Here is a 23,088-nt window from a genome sequence, read left to right as displayed (position 1 = left end):
TGTCCAATTCATGCAAAGTTCAGTGGTAGCGTATAGGTACTTCAATATTATTTACAAACACAGTTCCCCCCCCCAATTTTCATATTTCCTGCTAACGCTTTCACCTCCCCAGACGTACGGTAATCAAACCTATGGCTATCCTTCATTTGACCCTACTAAGATGAGAAGCCGTATCAAAATAGTATATTGCCGAAGCATTTACAACAACTTACATTGCTTGCCAGACTTCCAACCTTCATGGCATGTGCTGTGCGTCTGTCTATGCCAGCTCCTTCATAATGACCTTTCTGGTTCTGGTAATGCTCTTTGTACTTGAGCTGCGTACAAAAACAAGCCTCCTCTCAGACACAGAAGTTCCCTTCTTTTATATTGCAAAGAAAATGAGCAAGGCATAGGGTAGGATTCACCTCATGAACCCTCTCAATGGAAGCCCTACACAAAGACTTTTGCCCAGGGGGAGTGAAGGTGCAGACAGTGGCCCCAAGAATTTCAATAAATTAAATGGGCCACAACTTTGTTGATTACAGAGGGCAACAGGTTTTGGCGCAGACATTGTATTTGTATCCTGAATTAACCAACCCATCTGCTGCTTGATTATTTTGGGCAGGGTTAACCAAGGTTACGGATTGCTCTATGACACACACCAAATCAGGGTGAGGCTGTCCAAGATCATGTGGATGCAGCCATGGTGCATCAGCCCCAGTCTGGGTGTCTGGACAGAAACATCTCCACCCTGGATCCCTTTAATGGGACAGCTTCCTTGGGCTGGCGGTGGTTCTGACCACATCGTCCAACTAGTATACACGCCTATGCCTTATGTCCCATCAAGTTGTGACAATTGCTATGAGGTAGGCAAAACCCCCAGACAGGCCCAATTTGTCTGAAGGAAAATTTCTCCTTGGTCCCAAATACAGTGAACAAATCCTTCCATAGCAAGGTCTTAAGCCAGGGCCTGCTTGCTTAGTTATTGGGCAGCCCTGCACAGAACAGCACACAGGAGGAGGTGAGTAAGGATTGCCCCATCTAGGATGCTGATATGTTTGCACAGGTGGAATGTTTGCCATAAATAACTTTCCTATTTTAGTGCCACACCACAGAAATGGAAAGCAATTCAACTTTATTGTTTTTCAAGAATATATTTAGAATAGCTATTGTTGACTTTTTCTGCCTTTTAAGGATATTTTGCCTAATCCAGCGATTAATGTCTAAACAGTGGTACCTCGGATTAAGTACTTAATTAGTTCCTGAGGTCCGTTCTTAACCTGAAACTGTTCTTAACCTGAAGCACCACTTTAGCTAATGGGGCCTCCTGCTGCTGCCACGCCACCGGAGCATGATTTTTGTTCTCACCCTGAAACAAAGTTCTTAGCCCGAGGTACTATTTCTGGGTTAGCGGAGTCTGTAACCTGAAGCGTATGTAACCCGAGGTATCACTGTACAGTGCTACCTCCATTTACGAACTTAATTTGTTCCAGAGGTCTGTTCTTAACCCAAAACCGTTCTTAACCTGAGGTGCACTTTCGCTAATGGGGCCTCCTGCTGCGGCTGTGCCACTGGCACACGACTTCCGCTCACATCCTGGGGCAAAGTTTGCTACCCGGAACACCTACTTCCAGGTTAGCGGAGTTCGTAACACGAAGCGTTTGTAAGGAGGACAGTATGTAACCCAAGGTTCCATTGTAACTGAAAGTTAGATTTTCAAGCTTAATTCTTAAATCCCATTGATTTTAAAGGGACTTAGCAAAAAAAATGATGCCAAGAAGCGCAATGTAGCTCCTCTGACACCTTTTGTTTATAAAGGATAATGTGTTGAATTCAACAAAAATATCTTCCTATATCTGAAGTTATAAGCAGATGACTTGGTCCATATTCTGTTCTGTAATTTGCACTCAGACAGTGTTGTCTGAGGTGACCTGGTGATATTAAGAACCCACCAAGAAACAGAGATGAGACCATAAACATTTACAAATAACAAATAACTGTTTGATTGGATTACTGATAAATTAATTGTACTTTTTCTTCCCTGTAAAGATTTCTAAATTCAAACACCCAGCCCTGTTTTTACCCATATTTCCTGTTCTTATCTTGAATTCACATATGTACAAACTACGATTCGCACAGTGACTACAATAAGCTTTCTCAGAACTGCATGCAAATGACTGAGGACTTACATCACTGGTGTATTTTGAGATCCTGCTAACATTCCTGAACTGAGGGGTCTCGCAGTAGTTAATACTGTGGCCTTTGCTGCTTTCTAGATCCTTCTTATAGCCCACCTGCAAAATGAGAATTTAGAACAGTGAGAAGTGAAAATATATTCAATGGCTGGCTATGTATTTCAGTTACATCCCGCAATAAGCGAAATAAGAATCTGCTTTATTGCATAGCAATACTCACTCTCATAATAAACAAAGGGGACGGACATCACGTTGCTAAGCATGAAAGAAATCTGAAATGTCCTGTATGCCATGAGGATATGGTGTATATTTCAAAGAGAGTTAGGCAGGCAAAAGTCCTGCTGGGATTCTGGTCACATCCATGCCATACATTTAAAGCGGTCATGGAGAATTCGAGGGAACTGTAGTTGGTGCTAAGAGTGCTGGCCTCACTGAGCTACCCTGAACAAACAGCAATTCCCAGGATTTTCCATTTTTAAACTGGTATAAGAGTACTCAGATTGTTTGGTGTGGATGTGATGTCAATCTCAATTTAATGCTTAAGGCCACACTTAACCAGGAGGAAGCACCAATGAACGCCATGGGACTTACTTCTGAGTAGACATGCATCAGCTTATGCAGCAAATCCCATCAAATTCCATGCAATTTGTTGCTCTGACAAACCAGTGTGGGTGTCCTGATAAAATTGACATCTGGCCTTCTTACCTCACTGTACAACTTGTTCACATTCTGGGCTTGCTTAAGAACTAGGTTTTCTTGGGCAGAAAGAGAATGGTAGTGAGCTGCTCCTTTCATCTTTGAAAAGTCCTGCTTGTATTTTATCTAGAAAGAAAAAGGCAGGATCAAATCAAGTTATAATGGCTACTGACTGGCCACACTTTCAGTTTTCTTTACTGCTTCTCCACGGTCAGCATGGCAATTGGTTTTGCTGCCCTGCTTTAAGGATTTGGTTGCTTCCTATATGCCCTGCTCAAGTATTTATAAAGAAACAGTTATTACAAATACATCACACTGTAGATTCCCAGCTTGCTCCTTTACAAAGAAAGAAAGCTTATAAAGAGGACCGCCCTTGAACTTCCTACCACTTAGAAAAGTGTAACAATTTATCACTGTCCAAATAGCTATCATTATACAGTGGTACCTCAGGTTAAGTACTTAATTCGTTCCGGAGGTCAGTTCTTAACCCGAAACTGTTCTTAACCTGAGGTACCACTTTAGTTAATGGGGCCTCCCGCTTCTGCCGTGTGCCACCACACAATTTCTGTTCTCATCCTGAAGCAAAGTTCTTAACCCGACGTACTATTTTGGGTTAGCAGAGTCTGTAACCTGAAGTGTCTGTAACCCGGGGTACCACTGTACAATGATTAATATTTGAACCAGTGTGGTGTGGTGGTTAGAGTGCTGTACTAGGGGTTAGAGGGCTCTGGGTTCTAATTCCCTGTTCAGCCACGAAACTCCTCTTGATTCAATCACTGGTTTCATTCAGACTTGATTATGTGATAGGAACCGTCTCATTTCAGAAGTCAGCCAGCCAGTCCAAAACTTTTAATATTAACTGGAGTTATTATTAGAAGCTTGAACTCATGTCTGCAGATTAGCTGGGATGCCAGGACACTAAGCTAGTACTAAATAATTCAATAGTTACCCAGCGTTTAATATTACATTTCCACTCAGAGATAGGCAGTGAGCAAAGCCTTGTTTAAACAGGAATGAAAATATTGACGAATAAGAAGTAAGGGTCCTAGTACTGAATGTTTGTCCTGGTAAAATTGCAATGGTGATTCATGATGACTCCATCATCTGCCTGCTTTTTGTTGCTGTTGCTATTTATGGCGTGCATACATTTTCTGAGATGCAGCCGAATGAAGGTTAATCACTCCAGTGCTAGTTCCTTGAGTAAACTAATTAGACAGGACACAAAGGTTCCCTCTCTGGAAACAGAGCGGGCCATTCTGGAAATGGAAAAGCATGTTGGGATCCAAGCAATTATCTCTTTGGAATCTGAGATTTAGACTAAATGTTAGGAAGAACTTTCTGATGGTAAGAGCTGTTCGGCAGCCGATCAGACTACTTTGGAAGGTGGTGGATTATCCTTCATAGGAGGTTTTTAAACAGAGGTTTTTTTTGGGGGGGCGGGATCTGCCAAGGATGTACATTGCAGGGGTGGGACTAGATGGGCCTTCCAACCCTACAATTCAATGATTGTATGAAAACCCTGCGAGAAGAACATTTTGGTGGTGCTAAAGCAAATAAGATTATATATACAGGGGTACCTCAGGTTAAGTACTTAATTCGTTCCTGAGGTCCGTTCTTAACCTGAAACTGTTCTTAATCTGAAGCACCACTTTAGCTAATGGGGCCTCCCGCTGCCGCCGAGCCGCTGGAGCATGATTTCTGTTCTCATCCTGAAGCAAAGTTCTTGACCCAAGGTACTATTTCTGGGTTAGTGGAGTCTGTAACCTGAAGTGTATGTAATCTGAAGCGTATGTAACCTGAGGTACCACTGTATATGCACGTATATATGTACACATGCATACAGGATACAAATATTCAAAGCAAACATATAGCAGACAAATTTATTTAAAGACAATAGCCCATGCGCAAGGCTGCCTTTGGCATCCCAAAGAGCTTTGGTAGACATTGGTAGATTTTGTACTCCCCACCCCTTTCATATAGCTGTTTTTCAAAAGTATCTTCTCTGTTTAGAAAGTGGTTTGGGGACACTAAAATGGGGGCTGTTGGTTGAAGCCTTCTCAGTGGTGCATTTCTTTGTATCCTTCCTGATCATTATTGAAATCATGACTACTTTGCTCACTTTTGATACCTAAGCAGAAAAGGAATGTTGTGGTTAATTTGGGGGTGACCCTCTAGAGCTAATTCCAATTGAGAACAAAGTTTGATCTTTCACAACATATAAACACATACCGATACTTCCATTTTGGAGGTCCACTAAAATAGTGCGCTCAGTCATAGACAGCTATATTTGACATCATTGGATGTGGTACAAGAACACCCAGAGTCCTAAGGGGTCTCACTCCTTCCCACTAGTTGTTCAAATAATATGACACCAGAGAACCTTCTGGTTATTATAAGCAACTTCTTGCATCTGGCCCACGCTGACCTAGACCTCTTCTTTCATACTTACATCACTTGCCAGTTCATTTGCCTTCTTAGCGTTGAGATACGCTGGTGTGATCATAGCAGGAAAGCTCCCTTTCCCTCGGTGCTCTTCATATTCATCCATATAATCCTGAAGAACATCCAATAGTTATCATTTACTTATCTTTAACTTATTCATTTTGGTACACTTCTGTCTTACCAACAGTCTTCCTAACAAGCAGGCATACCTCACAGTTTCCATATTTTATAACACAACCCACACCATACATTTAAAGCACACCTGACACACATTTTAAACATGTGGCTTCTTCCCAAGAATCCTGGGAACTGTAGTTTTTTATGGATACTGGGAAATGTACTTTTGTTAGGAGTAAACTACAGTTCCCAGAATTTGTTTTTGGGGGGAGCCATATACTTTAAATATATGATGTGGATGTGACTGATTTGTCTCTTCATCCAGTCTCCTTTTCAAGCCATCTCATTCAATTTCCAGCTTCTGAGTTTTTTGTTTTATGCCTCTCAATGTCCAGTCAGCATTCTGTGGGATACTTTTTTTGGGGGGAGAGGCTTCCTAAGGCTGCCCCCAATTAATATTTTTGTTTTTTTACAAACCTTATTACTCTTCCGAGTCTACTGCTATCTAATTCTTCTGCATGGTTGGTATGGCTATGGCTACATAAGAGCAAGCCATCAAAGCCTTGAGATCAGTATCCTTACATAGATGTGAAGAGAGTCACATCAATATGCATGAATTAATATATATAGATGTGAATACTTTTGCATTGCTCCTTACCTGACTAAACTGATTCACATTTTCGTTTGAGGCACCAGCAGAATGACTTGCTTTTCCTTTAATCTCCTTTTCATATCTTTGATGATACTTCACCTGAGAAAGCAATGGAGGTGAAAAGGATGTGATCTTACAACCTAAACAAATTGCATTTGTTTGCTTTTAAAGCCCATGGAGCTCATTTTCCATACAAATTGCTCAAAGGGGCATACAGTAGAAAGGCAAAGAGAAAGATCCATCTTTAAGAAGTGGGCAGGGGAACAATGCCAAACCATCATGTTGTATAAAAGGGTTGTGCTCACCCAACATTTCCAAATAATGAGAAGTTTTGCCAAGGCTGATTTCTTGAGAAGGAGGTCACTGGAGGTTTATGGCATTTTGTAGTATACAGTTTGAGCACAGAACAAACGCTCCAACCAACAGCCAAAAGCCACTGCTCCAACTTTGGAGCACCACAGAGAGGGGAAGTAACCAGCATCTTAAGATCAGCATATTTCCATCAAACTTCAGTCTATCCTTTGTTTCATTAGCAGACACTTATTTTCAAAGTAAGTTTGGACAATGCAATGATGCTAAAATACAGAAGTCTCCACTCCTTAACAGTGGAGATTGGCTTACCTAGCAATGTCAGGATTTTTCTCACAACAGGAAAGTGGCCATAATTTTGGAAGACCAAGTACAGATTTTTCTCCAATATGTGACAACATATAGATCGCACTTTTGAAACTTACGTCACTAGCTAATTCATTGGCTCTTTTAGCTATCTGGTAAGCCGGAGTGATCATCGCAGGGAAGCTCCCTTTCCCTCTGTGTTGTTCATACTCTTCTGTGTATTTTAACTGGAAAAATCGGGAGAGTTTAAATCATACAGCTATAAACAAGCAGAAAGTCTATCTACTTGGTCTGCTTTTCTGTTCTACTTACATCACTCGCAAGCTGCCCCCCAGCCTTTGCATGAATTACATCTGGAGTATCCGCAACACTGGTGAATTTGGAAACCCGGTCTTCATGCCCTCGTTTATATTCCACCTATTGTGGAGAAGCAGAGTCAAAGAACCTCTTGCAATCAAGCATCAAATGACAGTAAAAATAGATGATCTTTGGATTTGCTAATATAAGTGTTTCCAATATTTGGCCCTGAATTTAAATTCCTTGGTTGCAAATGCAAATGAAACGGCAGTTTCTTATTGATGAAAAGAGGCTGGAATAACAACACATTCTGGCCTTATTTGTCAAAATGTTCTGCTCCAGTTTAATTCACCCTAAGCCCATCAGTTGCCAAATATGTTTATTTCATAACAAGTAAATGGCAGCAGAGGAGTAAATGCATTAAAGAGCTCAATCTAGATGCCTATTAAAATCTGTTAAATTACTAAACTAAATGGAAATGCTGAAATTTTTATTTGGATGAAAATGCTTTCTTGAACACAAGCCCAGCGTGCCTAATCAATAACAATCTCACATGCTTTCATTTTCAATCTCTGTTGAAGCATTATACATAATTCTTGGAATAACAACTAGAGAATTTTGCTTCGTGATCTTCAAGGTGAATCTTTTCTGGGCTTCCTGTTTCTCTCTCATCATAAATGATATGCATATTGTTAATTAAAATAGATTTCTAGATCGTTGCGGATGTTATACCCTACAAAGAAAGAAGGCAGGTAGTAAAAACACCAGCCAATAAAGACTATTAAACACAGCTGAACTGAAGAGGGCAGGGTGTCATTTAGGTAGGGGAGAAGAAATACTCCTGTTTTTCAAACCCCGTGTAATCATGCCTCCAAATCGTTGATATCTCAGGTTATGAAGTATTTAAAAAGTAATCACAACATGTACTCAAACGGGTGGGTTGTATCAAACATAGCACTAAAGCCAAGTGAAAGGGAAAGCACAAGTACATTATCAAAGATTTTTGTTAAACCCATTGCACAAGACAAATCAGCTGCTGTACAAGTTTTTGCTAGCACAGTTGTTTCATTTAATTCCTTTGTTGCACAACTTTTGCCCGCTGCCGTCTACTAGTGCAAGGGCTCTTATGCTAGCAGACTGAGAACACTGGATATGGTCCACATTCTTTTTCTTTTCTTTTTGGCAATTTAATCATATATCATTATAGACCTTTGACTCTTGCTATGAATATTGTCCCCCTATGCTACAATCTCTTTGCCCTCCCTCAAAAATACATGCCCCGAGAACTTACGTTACTGGATAGCTGAGAGGCCTTCTTGGCTATTTGATAAGCTGGAGTGATCAGAGCAGGAAAGCTGCCCTTTCCCTTCTGCTGCTCATATTCCTCAGTATATTTCAACTACAACAGAGAGAAAAAGGTGTGTTTAAACTTTGTTCGTCAAACTAAGTCCTCTGAGGTAGGAGAAGAGGGGGAACTTTTCTGCTATGAATTCCCTTAAGTTCACTCATCTAAGGATGCAAGTCCATGTGGATGATCTCTCCTTGATATATTTAACTCACAAATAAAGCTGTCATAAATTGGAGGCTCGCTTACATCATTGTCCTGTTCTTGAGCTATCCTAAGCATTTCCGCATCTGGGATGGTTTCTGAGTACCATGATTTGCCTTCTTCATACGCAGCACGGTAGGCTTTCTAAAAACAGAATACATCATAAAATGAGGAACAGGCACAGTGGTAAACACTTTTGACTCCATCTCTAAAGATCAGGGGATTAGACTCTTGACAGGATGTAATCTATTAATATGTGGCTGGCTGTGACCACGTTCCTTTCTTAGGTGGCTCCTGCCCCAAGCCATGCAGATTCTCCTTCTACTTTTCTAAAGGTGGTGGCTGCATGGGAAAATTCCCATGCACTGGCGATTCCCTGCACTTTGGCACCCATAAACTGCACATGAAATTCTGGCACCTTAGTTCTGAGCACAGTGAGCCTCTTTGATTTCAGTTGAACTGACATTCCAATTAATTTTATTTCATCACATCTAGAGAGGACAAGATCCTAATCCTATGTGTGTTTGCCCATAATTGCAACATACTATAATTACAAGGCAGTATAATCTATACTTTTCTGAAAGTAAGTAGGCACAGCTTGAAGAACTCCACTGCCAGTGCTATTTGGGGGGGGGGGAGGTCAGGAACCTCTCAAGGCACTTTAGTTGGCAGCCCTTTCCCCATCGCCCCCTTTCCTCTAAACTTCTTGAAATTATGAGTGATCCAAAGGAAGGTTACGCAAAGGGTAACCCCCCCCCAGGCAAGAGTAGAAAAAAGCATCTTCCTCTAACCACATCCAAATCTCTTGAGCTGTTACAGATATAATATAAGGAGGAAGAGGGGAGAAAGTAGTGGGGTTCTGGAAGTAGTGGTGCTATGAAACACAGACTGCAACTAGCACAACTTTTTGATTACCTGGGGCTTTCCTTCCCCTCCCCCTTAATTGTTTTCTTTCTTTCTTTTTAAACAGAATTGCAAATATCTAGTTAATTAACAATGAAAACCATATGAGATAAAAAAAATGCAAGTAAATTGCATAATACATCATCCTAAGTATTTGCATGAAGGCATCATAAATCTTCAGATCAAGCTACCAGTATCTTAGCCAAAGACATGTATGGCCTGATCTATGAAGCATTCTCCTGGCGCCGTTTTCACAGAACCAGATGAGGCTTACACCCAAAGAGTGTTTTGGATCCAGGTCACAGCATTCCAATGGCAATAGTCAGAATAATTGGAGACATGTTTTGAAAATGGCTTCCAAACCAAATGAAAATATAAAGGGGTAATTTGTATTACAGTAATACAGAATGTTAAAGGCATAAAATTACAGTTCTATAAATGGCGCAGCCTAGGAGCCTGGAGGATAGCAAAGCATCTGCTGAATGTTCACTAGCAAGTAAGTTATCAGTACGGGTCTCCTACCTGACTGCTTAGCTGCTGCATCTTCCTCGCAGCCTCCATGTCTCCGGATTTCACATTCCAATGAAAAACAGATTTGAACTTCTCACCCTCTTCTCGGTACTTAATCTGCATAGACAGACCCAAAATGTTATTTTGAAACCTATTTCAGTGGATTATATGCCAGCCTTCATATCCAATATTAAAGAAAGATAGGCTTCCTCTTCAATCTGTTCCCTATACAGTGGTACCTCAGGTTAAGTACTTAATTCGTTCCTGAGGTCCGTTCTTAACCTGAAACTGTTTTTAATCTGAAGCACCACTTTAGCTAATGGGGCCTCCCACTGCCGCCATGCTGCTGGAGCACAATTTCTGTTCTCATCCTGAAGCAAAGTTCTTAACCCAAGGTACTATTTCTGGGTTAGCAGAGTCTGTAACCTGAAGCGTATGTAACCTGAAGCATATGTAACCCGAGGTACCACTGTATATTTTGAATTTCAAAAGGAAAACTCTGTCGCAGCCTCAGAATTTTGTTTTTTGGTATAATTTTCTCCACTTCTGCCTGAACTACCAAAATGAATGGGTTAGAGCTGAAGTCACTTGAAACAGCAAAAAGACAAGGAAGCAGGTATTGGGGAGGGGGGAGATTCTTAAATAAGACATGGTCTCACATGCTTGAAGGGATACAAAAGGCAATACTACCAAATGAAAAAGACAATCCCATTATTTTGGTATGCAAACATTTGTATAAAAAATATAAAGTAGAAAATACTGTCTTTTGATCCCAGTACAGGAAACTGGGCATGTATTGGCTTCTCTTGGTACCTTCGTCAGTTTCCCAATATGAATTTACGGTGTACAAAATATTAACATGAAAGTTGAGTCTTATAAACCACTCTATGAACCTCAAACTTCCTTTTGTGATTGAAAGGAGCAGGGTGTTTCTTAAGTGACAAAAGAAAAGGAAAGTGATCTAGCACTCACACACACATACATTGAAGTAACTGGATCTCTTATCACAGCCATCAAACAGAAATAGAAATTGTTGTTAATCTCAAACACATTCCAGAGCAAATCTGTCATGCACAGTTTAGAAGGAAATGTATTTGTTGCTGTCGTTATAGGTTTAGTGAGAGATACTGCAAATCCTGCATGTGTGTTTTAGATTTGTAAGATTTTTCAAGAATTATCTTGGAAAAGAACAATATAGAATGAAGCTGTTAAAGTTGTGACAACAATATTCCCGATACTTCAGAGGAAACAAAAGCATGTGTGTGTGTCATATCCTTATCCTATTCTTATCATACATTCAGACTGCAATCCTGTGTACACTTACCTGGAAGTAAATCCGAATGAATGCAGAGGGATTTAATTCTGAGTAAGCATGCATAAAATTGTTCTAGGCACCAGCTCTTTCTACTGTGAAAACTGGGGCAAGATATAAAATTTTAAATCTAGAAATTTGGAAGAGCTGTAACTCGGAAGGCAGTTTTTAAAATATATATATATATGAAAGCACAGAAGGATTTCAGATTTCCTACAGCTAGCAGCCCCCTGACATTTCACCAAGTTTACCCAATGCAACCATGTAAAACTCACTCGACTTTACAATTTTGTTAAAAACTCAGATCCAAGTGCCAGGTTCATCAGAGGTTTGAAAAGTCTTTTTGTGTGTGTGTTTAGCAAACCTAGGTTCAGATTCTAATGAATCTGCAGACACTTTTTGATTTGGTGTCAAAGACTTGACAGTTTCAGCAGAGTTTTCCTTTGAGTTTCCTGGTTCATTTGAAATGAAATTTCAAAGGATGACATGGGACCGTGAAACAAAGCGGCAGAAACCGTGCGCACGAACTCTTCTAACTGACTGAACCCGGCATACTTTCCACACCTTAGATCAGCATCCCTAGCAATCTTTTGGTGAGGAAGAACGTAGATTTTCAATGGCTGAAGGAACCACTAAGATGTTCTGCAGTTCTTATTTAAGTAGGGCTCCTTCAGATACACACTTTGTGAGTATAACCAGGTTTTTAAAATGCGCAGACCTTAAAACTTGGAGTTTTCACATTGCGTCACAAACATAATCATTCAGTTCTGCAGTTCCTTACACTTGAAGGGTCTTGGGTGGACAAAACGTGCATCAATGTGCAAAATACGATCCCTAGTTGCTACAATGTTGGGGGCAACTTTGAATGTACAGCCGTGGGATTGTCATTAGCACTGAAATGCTAACACTTGGTTATGCAACTGCTTTGTACATACATTGCAACAGCAGTGGTACTATTTGAATTGGAATGGACTCCCTCGGAAGCTGGTGGAGTCTCTTTCATTAGAGGTTTTTAAGCAGAGGTTGAATAGCCATCTGTCATGGATGCGCTAGTTGAGATTCCTGCATTGAAGGGGCTGGACTAGATGGCCCTACCAACTCTACAATTCTATGACTGGTACACTGGTTTGACAGCCACAGACAGGAAGTCCCTACAGAGGGTGGTGAATACAGCACATGACATCATGGGCTGTCCTCAGAGTTCGCTAGATGACATCGCGGGAGACCGCTACCTCAGGAGAGCGAGGAAAATTCTCAGGGACGACTCACACCCTGGCCAGCACCTCTTTAATCTCCTACCTTCAGGCAGGAGATACAGAAGTATAGTCAGCCGCACCAGCAAGTTAAAGAACAGTTTTTATCCGTGGGGTGTTGGGCTGCTGAATTGAAAAAAATAGTGGTGCAGTTGACTTCCGACAAGCACACAGAGCGCGAACAAGACTGAGGGGGGGGGGGCTTGTTTAATTTCACTGCACACAGGTGGTGTAGTGACAATAAAGGTTTTATTATTATTATTATTATTATTATTATTATTATTATTATTAATCAGGCTGCTAATGTATTTTCCCCCCTTCTGCCTTTACAATGTAAGTCCACAAGAGAACCCTGTGCAGTCCAGTAGAAGCCCATTCCTTCAACTCTAACCTGGTGTTTGAATTGATGCAGAATTCATACCATTGTGTCAAGGTCAAGCTTGAGAGCAGTCACAGTTTGCCCTTGTGTGGCTTCTACATGGGGTTTAGCTAATTGAGATTTGGCTAACACAGGTTCTATCTTCTGTTACAACCTTCAGAAGGAAATAGGATGATCCAAGAAAGGGACCCACATTGTAAACAACTTTATTGGCAATGAAATACCCTCCAATTCATTCTGAAAGGGCAGCATTTGATAGTTAGATTCATTTTTGATGGCCAGATATCTGATTGGCTAGGATCACCCATATGATGAGTATAGCAACCATCACTCTCACTTTAAAGGTAGCATTTGTGCTTAATAGTGCGCATACAGTAACCAGTTCATGTGACTACACAGCACTATGATGTGATCAGATACAGTAAGTGATTGCTGACTGGCTGAGATCGCTTTAGAAGAAATGAAACTGGGAAAAGACATGCCACCAAAGCAGCAGCAGAGGTGGGAAACTGCATACAGATATGAAAAAAGGAGGATGAAGGGTTTGGTCCACCTATCATCACCCTAAAAAGAATATGGGTAGCTATGCTGATATGACTGACAAATATTAAACACATTAATTCCTAAGGTATCTTACCTCGCTTACTGCTTCAGTCTGTTTTTTCACATTTATATTTACTGGTGTCTCAAAAACACTTGTGAATGTGTTGTTTTTTGGATTATGTCTGTAAAAGAAAGCAGATACAATTTGGAAAGAAATAATCAATGTCCCTCAAAAAACCAAATACTTCTTATATGTATGTACATATGTTAAAACACAGAACTGATTGCTAAAATACAACTAGCATCTCACATACAAAGTTTAATTTTGAATAGTTATCTACATCTTAATTTAAAGTTTCATTCTATCAATGTTGCTTTTCTATTAACAAAAGGAAATTGAAGAATAAAAAAACCCAAAAAACAGAAGCCACTTCTTCATTTCAGAACATTTGAGAAAAACTGAACATATTGACTTGCAAGTTGAAAACACTGTATTTTACTTATCTTTCAGCTCTAACAACCACACTTATATTAAATTATCATCATATGTAACAAAGGTCAAAATGAAGTAACCAGGTTATGAATATTTGATCTTTCAAATAAAAAAATCAAGAGGGCATAAAATGATCCAAGTTTAAGAAGAATTTCTTTTTCTTTTTTTCTATTACACCACACGGTCCTTTTCATAATCAGTGCTGCACATTATAAAGATTTTGACTAAGGAACCTTGGGGTCAATTAGTCTTCAATAAAGTTGCTACATAAAATTAGCCCCCCTTAAAAAAAGAAAGTATTTACAACTATCTTGTGGACTGTCCATTGATCCCAGATGCCTGCCACCAGATAAACTGAGCATCATTGTGCCAACTCTGTTTCCATAATATAATGCCTGTGTGAGTGCTCCATCACATGCTGAAAGCTTCTTGCAATTCACACGATTTTATTGCACACTGGCAGGCAAGCCTCATAAACTGTTTTTCATTACTACCTGGTGCCATGTAAGGTATACAGTGCATATCAGGAAGCTGGACAAATTTTTTATTTATATCTTTCAAACAAGAGCAGAATGGAGACTGCTGATATCACCCATATATAGCTACTGTATGTCCAATGCCACCTAGTGACTAAATTATATAACAACACTATCCATCAAGCACCAAGATACACTGAAGCCAATACAGTGGTACCTCTGGATGCGAACGGGATCCGTTCCAGAGCCCCGTTCACATCCCAAAGCGAACGCAACCTGCGACTGCGCATGTGCGTGACGTCATTTTGAGCGTCTGCACATGCGCAAATGGCGAAACCCGGAAGTAACACGTTCTGTTACTTCCAAGTCGCTGTGGAGCGCAACCTGAAAATGCTCAACCAGAAGCTACTTTAACCTGAGGTATGACTGTATATGTCACTGCACACAGGCTACACTTTTACAACATAAGGATTATTCCACATTTCTTACAATAACGTAATAACTGCAAATGACTACCAATGTTTAAATGTGCATTTAATCATCCCAGAGACACTGTTGCGTGTTGACTAGATCATAGTTGTTTTTTACTAAATCCCGCTCCAGCTATGGGACTCAAAACATGGCTTTAAACAAGTCACTTTCTCTTAGACAGCAGTTTAATGTGATGTAGGAAATCTATGGTTATTTTTTCTCCTTTGGATTTAAAAAATTGCGTAGCATTCATTGGGAGGATCTGATTAATTTTGGAACTGTTACTACTTAACTTACCATGGGGGGGGGAGGGGGGAAACACAGATACAGTTCAGGTACTGGAATATTTCCCCTCCACTGAGCACATAGCAACTTCAAGATGGGGGCAATTTTATTGGGTATATGACATAGTGGAAAGGGGCTGACATGGAGAAAGAGATATAGATATCTAGCAATGAGAGATACTCTTAACCATTAACTCAACAGATCACATCTTGTTGGGCTCTTAACCTAAGCAATCACTACACTGAGTTCCATGGATTTAAAAATAATATAATAATCTGTACCAAAGTATGCTTTTACACCAGTTAAATTTACTCAGCTCTGATCCATAAAAGTTTTTCTCACAATATGTTAAGGTGCCATAATCCTGTTTTCAGGACTTTTCTTTTCTTTTTGGTTGTTCACTATGTTAAAGTAATATGACTACACCTCAGGAGTTTCCTACAGTTTTTCAGAGTAAAAACACTGAGAATAAAGCAAACTAATCTATGGGGTGGACTGATAATCTAAAAATGACTTCCATAGTATCAGAATTCGATCCAGACTGAACCTGTTGATGGATAATATAGGCATAATGTTGCCTTGCTATATATCTGGAGAAAAACTTACGCTTGACAGTAAGGCATTTTCTGGTGGCTAACAAAGTTATTCACGGTAAGCATCATCTTGCAGACCTCGCAGTGAAAGCAGGCTTTGTGCCATGTCTAGAAATAGCAAGGATAAAAATACAGTGAAAGTTGCTTGTGTTTCAGATTTTATTAGTCTGCTTTAAAAACGTATAACTGATTATTCTTGGCAGTCTAATAAACAACTCTTCTCACAGTCTGAAAAAGCATATGCCAAAGATCAATTTCCCGCATGTAACCTTTAAAAGATGTAAAATGTTTCGCCAAATTACACCCTAGGCAAAGTTCAGTTCTGACATCCAACTTACCCGACATGAATTAAGATTATGAAAGCGTAGAATATTTTCTACCAAGTTAAATTAAAGGAGATGCAGGTTGTCTATCTGAAAGCATATTAGTGGGTTATTTATGTAAGATATATTTTTTTCCATAATGGTGAAGAATAACAGCATCTACTGACCTGATCAATACAGTTAATCTTCTCTGCGGGATAAACCCCATAGCCACATCTGGCACAAGGCTGAATATTCATCCTGAAATTATCGAAGGAAATAGAAAAGACTGTACCAAAAATTCAAAGGAAATTATAACTTTAAAATGCCTTGTTTCCTATAAATCACACTCGGGTCTTGTCACACCAATCCACAGTCCAAAGCTTCTGCTTGTCTACTGCTGAGCTTGTGCTTCGAACTCAGCTGTTGTCTGGTTTTTAAAGCTGCCAGTTACTAAGAGGGGCTATTTTGGCAACTGTGTAAGAGTTCATGGAAGGGAAAGAGACGGGAGAATTCAGCAACACCTTTCTCTAAATAGAAGAGTGAACTCACAGTGAAGCATCATGGTCATATGAGCAAGAACATCTAATTGTTAATATTTAAGCTATGGGGTTTAACGTTGAGTTGCCAGAACCTCAGGATGGACTTCTAAATATATGTTGCTTCATCTTTAGATTATTACTTATTCGCAGAGTGTCATTATTACAGAAAGAAGAGCAGGGCAAGGCAGCTTCCCAAGAGAGTTCTGTACACAACTTGATTCAATTTCCAGCACTGACAGGAAATAGAACAGTGCCCACAATATACCCGACGTCAAGATTGTTCCTCACAATATACGCTATCTGGCCACAAAATGCTATGGTCAGTCAGCCTTAACGGACCTTGCCCAACTGAAAAAGCCTTGTTTAACAGCATATATTTCTCTAGAGGAAGTACCCTATATACTTTTATCATAGCTGTCAACTTTCAGATTTGAAAATAAGGAATCAGCAGCCTCAAAAATAAGGGATCAGCAGCCTCACCTGTCCCGGGGACAGTCTACAGGATATCTAACAATCCGGGATAGCAGTGGGAAGCAGAGGGAAACAGCTCTGGAATAAGGGAATTTCCCACCAAAAAAGGGAAGGTTGACAGCTATGACTTTTATTCCATATGCTCAGAATGCCATACGTTTTGAGTCAAAATCTGCGTTGTAGTGATTGGGACAAATTTGTCCTGGAAGAGTTGGCAGGGATTCTCCTCAGTATCCCCACATCCATCATTCTAGACCAGGGCTCACCAAACTTTGTTCTGTGAATCTTCAGTCAGCTGGTCTGTAGTGTGTCTGTGACTTTATGGTTGAAGACAGAAGATTGTATATCCATTGTACTGTAATTTACTGTATTTTTCCATGTGTAAGATGATGTTTTTTGCTATAAAAAAATAGGCAAAAATTGGGTGACGTCTTATACACGAACGGTGAATACAGAGGGGGATGTGCAATTAATGGCAGCAGCAAGCAGGAGAATGGCAGCAGTGATTGGGCGGGTGATTGGTGGCTGCGGCAAGGCTTGCTGGCGATTGGCTGTGGTTATTGGGCAGGCAACTAGTGGCTGTGGTGAGGTGGACAGGCGATTGGCGGCTGAGACAAGTGGGCGGGTGGGCCGTTGGTGGCAGCGAGCCGGCAGGCAATTGGCGGCTGCGGCATGGTGTGCAATCAGCAGTGGCTGTGGAAAGCAATCGGCAGTGGCGGGCAGGCGGGTGAGCGATTGGCGAAAGTGACCTCCCCCACCCCACCCTAAAAGCTAAACAATTTCTTAATTTTTGGTTAAAAAAAATAGGGGTCTTCTTATACACCGGGGGGTCGTCTTATACATAGAAAAATAAGATAATATTTTAATAGTATTGTATTGCATTTTTTTTCTTATAATGTTTTCTTATAATTTTTCTTACAATTGGAATTCTATGGAGGTGGCCTGGGGGGTGGGGGTGGCAGGAGAGCCCTGTGGGTCTGATAGGAATCCCTGGAGGGTCATATTCTGCCTGAGGTTCCCCATCCCTGTTATATTTATTTTATTTTATTTATTTTATTTATTTTAAAAACCTACCTATAGGACTTATATCTCTTGGACTATAAATATATAAATATTCCTATATTTATAGCCCTATATATTTATAGTCCTATACATATTTATATAAACATATTTTATATTTATATATATATATTTAAAAGCAGGACTTTACAGCAAAACATAGGGACCTGTCTTACCAGAATCAGGCTCTTCCAGTTCAATAGTGTTTGCACTGCCTGGCAGCGGCCCGCCTGGATTTCTGAGAAACCCCTGCTGAAATACATCAGGAATGGGCATTTGAGATTTTTCTTGGGCTGAAAAGAATGAGACACAATAGGAACTTAGGAATCTGCCTTAGACCAAGTCACACCATTAGTTCATCTAACTCAGTATCATCTACACTGACTGACAGCTGCTCTTCGGGATTTCAGACAGGGAACATTCCAAGTCCTACCTAGAAGATGCTCTGGACTGAACCTGGGACCTTCTGCATGCAAAGCAGATTCTGTATCACTGACCTGCAACCCTTCCAAAGACCAGAGACCCACTCAGAAGATTGAATAGGAGGATAGCTCAGTCAGCCTAGCTAGGAACCCCTACTGCATACACACTCCAATTTCCATGAAGTGGCTGCAGAAGATTCCAGGAGCTTCAGGCACTTACCCAGAGCTGTGTTTCCATTGGGAAGATCCAAAGCAGTGGAGACTACTGCCTTTATTCATTGACACCTGGAAGTCTTCACTGGAGGTGGTGCAGAACATTATGCCCCTGGAGTGTCTCATCGCCCGTCATTGCTTCAGCACGGGATCAAAGCAGCAGTCGGTCATGGCTCCGGGTGCCTCAGTGCAGCCTCCTTCAGCCACAGCCAAGGTGGTTCTCCCTTTATTCCCCTTCATCTTCCAGAACACCTTTCTCCCAAAACCAGAGCCTCCTGTAAATTCACACTTCCTCCCTCCCCCAGGCAAAGCCTGCTCCCTCCGTTTTCCTACTAATGGAAGTTGAAATTCTACACCTTTCTCCAGACCCAAGGACCCATCTTTAATGTGATAATGACCAGCAATCAGCTTATCCCCAGCTGGCAATGGGCTTGTGATCCTAAACTTTAATGCAACAGCGCTTGGCATAGTTTTAACCACTTTGCTTAACTGGTGAGTTGATGAGTTTGTCCATATTCTAACCATAGCTGTCAACTTTTCCCTTTTCTTGCGAGGAATCCTATTCAGAATAAGGGAATTTCCCTTAAAAAGGGGAAAACGTTGACAGCTATGATTCTAACCCTTTACAGTGGTACCTCAGGTTACATACGCTTCAGGTTAAAGACTCCGCTAACCCAGAAATAGTGCTTCAGGTTAAGAACTTTGCTTCAGGATGAGAACAGAAATTGTGTGGTGGCAGCACGGCAGAAGCGGGAGGCCCCATTAGCTAAAGTGGTACCTCAGGTTAAGAACAGTTTTGTGTTAAGTACGGACCTCCGGAACGAATTAAGTACTTAACCCGAGGTACCACTGTACTGAATCTAGAAGATATAGGGTGTCAGTCGCTCACCCAAACTTGTAACAATAAATCTAAAGTGCATGATTCCTCCCTCAAAGAATTGTAATAATAACTGCACTCCTCACGGGGCCACAGCTCCTAGCACCCTTAAACTACAGTTCCCAGGATTCTTTGGGAGGCATCATATAATTTCAACGTGTAGAGTGTACCCAAGCCCCCTCAAAGCAGGTGGTGCCAGCAATAGAGATATATTTTATTATTTATTTCATTTCTATACCGCTTTATATTTTAAAGAAAATTTACAGCATATTAAGGTAAAGGTAAAGGTACCCCTGCCCGTACGGGCCAGTCTTGACAGACTCTGGGGTTGTGCGCCCATCTCACTTAAGAGGCCAGGGGCCAGCGCTGTCCGGAGACACTTCCGGGTCACGTGGCCAGCGTGACATCGCTGCTCTGGCGAGCCAGAGCCGCACACGGAAACGCCGTTTACCTTCCCGCTGGTAAGCGGTCCCTATTTATCTACTTGCACCCGGAGGTGCTTTCGAACTGCTAGGTTGGCAGGCGCTGGGACCGAGCAGCGGGAGCGCACCCCGCCGCAGGGATTCGAACCGCCGACCTTTCGATCGGCAAGTCCTAGGCGCTGAGGCTTTAACCCACAGCGCCACCTGCGTCCCATTACAGCATATTAAAACATCAATAAAACAATCTGAAGAATGTCAAATATAGCGTATACAGTCAGAGCAACATAATTAACAGAAAACTAAAATATTATCTTAAAGATTTCAAAATAAAACACTACAAAGGAAGTCAACTACAGAACACTGTACATATTTAACACAAAGTTAACAAAAAAACAATTTTTAAACGTTTCAAAAAAAATTGCTAAGTGAAGTCAAATATATATTAGCTTGAGTCTGTGGCACAGAATAGCCTCTGGGTGAGCTTCCCTTTTTTTTTTAAATGATATTTATTAAAGTTTTAAATTTTGCACATAAACAAAACAACAATACAAACAAAAACAAAAACAAGTATAATTTCAATCTCTTTTTTTCTTGTGACTTACTTTCCCGACCTCCTAATACCTCCCCTTTCTGTATTCCAATTTCTATTTATCAAATCAGCAAATCCTTTCCCTTATTCTCGATTTAATTTTTAGCCTTTCTTTTCTTTTTATTTAATCATTACCGCTGAAAACCACTTAACTTCTAAACCCATGTCATTCTAACATTCATTAATTTTACAGTGTTTCCTAAGATAGTCCTTGAATTTCTTCCAATCTTCCTCCACCGTCTCTTTCCCCGGTCCCGGATTCTGCCAGTCATCTCTGCCAGTCCCATGTAGTCTATCATCTTCATCTGCCATTCTTCCAAGGTGGGTAGATCTTGTGTCTTCCAATGCTTTGCAATAAGTATTCTTGCTGCTGTTGTAGCATACATAAAAAATGTTCTGTCCTTCTTTAGCACCACTTGGCTGACCATACCCAGGAGAAAGGCCTCTGGTTTCTTCAGGAAGGTATATTTAAATACCTTTTTCATTTCATTATATATCATCTCCCAGAAAGCCTTAATCCTTGGGCACGTCCACCAAAGGTGAAAGAATGTACCTTCATTTTCTTTAGATTTCCAACATTTATTGTCTGGTAAGTGGTAGATCTTTGCAAGCTTGACTGGGGTCATGTACCACCTATAAATCATTTTCATAATATTCTCTCTCAAGGCATTACATGCCGTAAATTTCATACCGGTGGTCCACAACCTTTCCCAGTCAGCAAACATAATGTTGTGTCCGATATCTTGTGCCCACTTAATCATAGCTGATTTAACCGTTTCATCCTGCGTATTCCATTTCAACAGCAAATTATACATTTTTGACAAATTCTCAGTTTTGGATTCTAACAGTTCTGTTTCCAATTTTGATTTTTCCACCTGGAAGCCAATTCTCCTGTCCAACTTATAAGCCTCCATTATTTGATAATAATGAAGCCAGTCTCGCACTTTATCTTTTAATTTCTCAAAACTCTGCAATTTCAATTTGTCCCCTTCTTGTTCTAGAATTTCCCAATATTTCGGCCATTTAGATTCCATATTAAGCCTTTTCACTGCCTTTGCCTCCATTGGCGACAACCACCTTGGAGTTTTGTTTTCCAACAAGTCTTTATATTTAGTCCAGACATTATATAATGCTTTCCTGACAATATGATTTTTAAAAGCTTTATGTGCTTTCACCTTGTCATACCACAAATATGCATGCCACCCAAAAAAATTGTTAAAACCTTCTAAGTCCAAAATGTCTGTGTTCTCAAGGAGCAGCCAGTCTTTCAACCAGCAAAACGCTGCTGATTCGTAGTAAAGTTTAAAGTCTGGCAGGGCAAACCCCCCCCCCCCTTTCCTTTGCATCAGTTAAAATCTTATATTTTATTCTGGGTTTCTTGCCCTGCCAGACAAATTTGGAAATGTCTTTCTGCCACTTCTTGAAACAGTCCATCTTGTCCACAATTTGTAATGTTTGAAACAAAAACAACATTCTAGGCAGAACATTCATCTTTATAACCGCAATTCGACCAGACAAGGAAAGCTTCAAATTTGACCAAATTTCTAAGTCTTTTTTCACCTCTATCCAACATTTCTCATAATTATCTTTAAATAAATTCACATTTTTAGCTGTCATATTTATCCCCAAATATTTCACACTCTTAACCACATTTAAACCTGTCTCATTCTGGAACCTCTCTTTTTCAATGACTGTTAAATTTTTCTCTAATACCTTAGTTTTTAACTTATTCAGTTTAAATCCTGCTACTTGACCAAACTCTTGAATTAATTCTAAAACCCTTTTAGTACTAGATTCAGGCTCTTGTAATGTAAGTACCAGGTCATCTGCAAAAGCTCTCAATTTGTACTGTAGCCTCTGGGTGAGCTTCCCACCCGAGCAGGGATTCAAACCCAGCTCAGCTCCAAGTACATTCCCCAACCACGCAGCTTCCCTACCAAGCCACGTGCTGGGAGAGAGAAGCCGGAGGGAATTCCCTTCCCAGGATTTTACTTCCCCCTCGCCTTGCCTGCTTGGGTGGAATCTATGGTGCAATCGGATAATTTTAGACTGCGGGCTGAAGTGCCGCCCGCTCGCCCTCCCTTCCTTAGACGGCAAAGGCGCGTCGCTTCACTCCCTTCGAAATGTGGTCGCGCGTGGGGCGTATGTGCCCGGGCGACACCAATGAAACGGACCCTGGTGCCCCGCGGGGTTGGCGTGTCGGGTACGCCTAGAAGGCTGACGAGTGCAAAGTGACTACAGGCCATGAACCTGCACAGCCTTCTTATTTTCCAAAGGGCTGCCGGGGACGCGGAAACTCCGCTTTGGGACCTTTGCCCGGGCGGGGGCGCTGCGAGGTTCCTGCGCCGCCCAGGCGGGACCTTTCGCTTTCGCTTTCGTGGCTCCACGTAGCCGTGCGCCGGCGGAGAGGGACGCCCCGCTTGCCCCT

At 41.0% G+C, this 23,088-nt stretch overlaps 1 protein-coding gene across 1 annotated transcript in view; it reads right to left on the bottom strand.

Moving 5' to 3' along the window:
* Positions 1 to 16,482, bottom strand: part of NRAP (nebulin related anchoring protein) — a 57,983-nt gene extending 41,501 nt beyond the window's left edge. The window contains exons 1-13 of the mRNA XM_079975965.1: positions 16,254 to 16,482; positions 15,777 to 15,871; positions 13,540 to 13,627; positions 9,971 to 10,075; positions 8,591 to 8,689; positions 8,288 to 8,395; positions 7,012 to 7,116; positions 6,819 to 6,926; positions 6,091 to 6,183; positions 5,323 to 5,427; positions 2,883 to 2,999; positions 2,172 to 2,276; positions 213 to 317 (exon numbers count right to left, since the gene is read on the bottom strand). Of these exons, the coding sequence (XP_079832091.1) occupies positions 213 to 317; positions 2,172 to 2,276; positions 2,883 to 2,999; positions 5,323 to 5,427; positions 6,091 to 6,183; positions 6,819 to 6,926; positions 7,012 to 7,116; positions 8,288 to 8,395; positions 8,591 to 8,689; positions 9,971 to 10,075; positions 13,540 to 13,627; positions 15,777 to 15,871; positions 16,254 to 16,325 (1,305 nt within the window). The 5' untranslated portion in view covers positions 16,326 to 16,482. The remainder of the gene's footprint in view (positions 1 to 212; positions 318 to 2,171; positions 2,277 to 2,882; positions 3,000 to 5,322; positions 5,428 to 6,090; positions 6,184 to 6,818; positions 6,927 to 7,011; positions 7,117 to 8,287; positions 8,396 to 8,590; positions 8,690 to 9,970; positions 10,076 to 13,539; positions 13,628 to 15,776; positions 15,872 to 16,253) is intronic.
* Positions 16,483 to 23,088: the final 6,606 nt, after the last annotated feature.

Source organism: Podarcis cretensis, assembly GCF_951804945.1.
Source record: "Podarcis cretensis genome assembly, chromosome: 5".
NCBI classification, from domain to species: domain Eukaryota; kingdom Metazoa; phylum Chordata; class Lepidosauria; order Squamata; family Lacertidae; genus Podarcis; species Podarcis cretensis.
The sequence above is the reverse complement of the archived record's forward strand: the minus strand, read 5'-3'. Positions and strand labels throughout refer to the sequence as shown.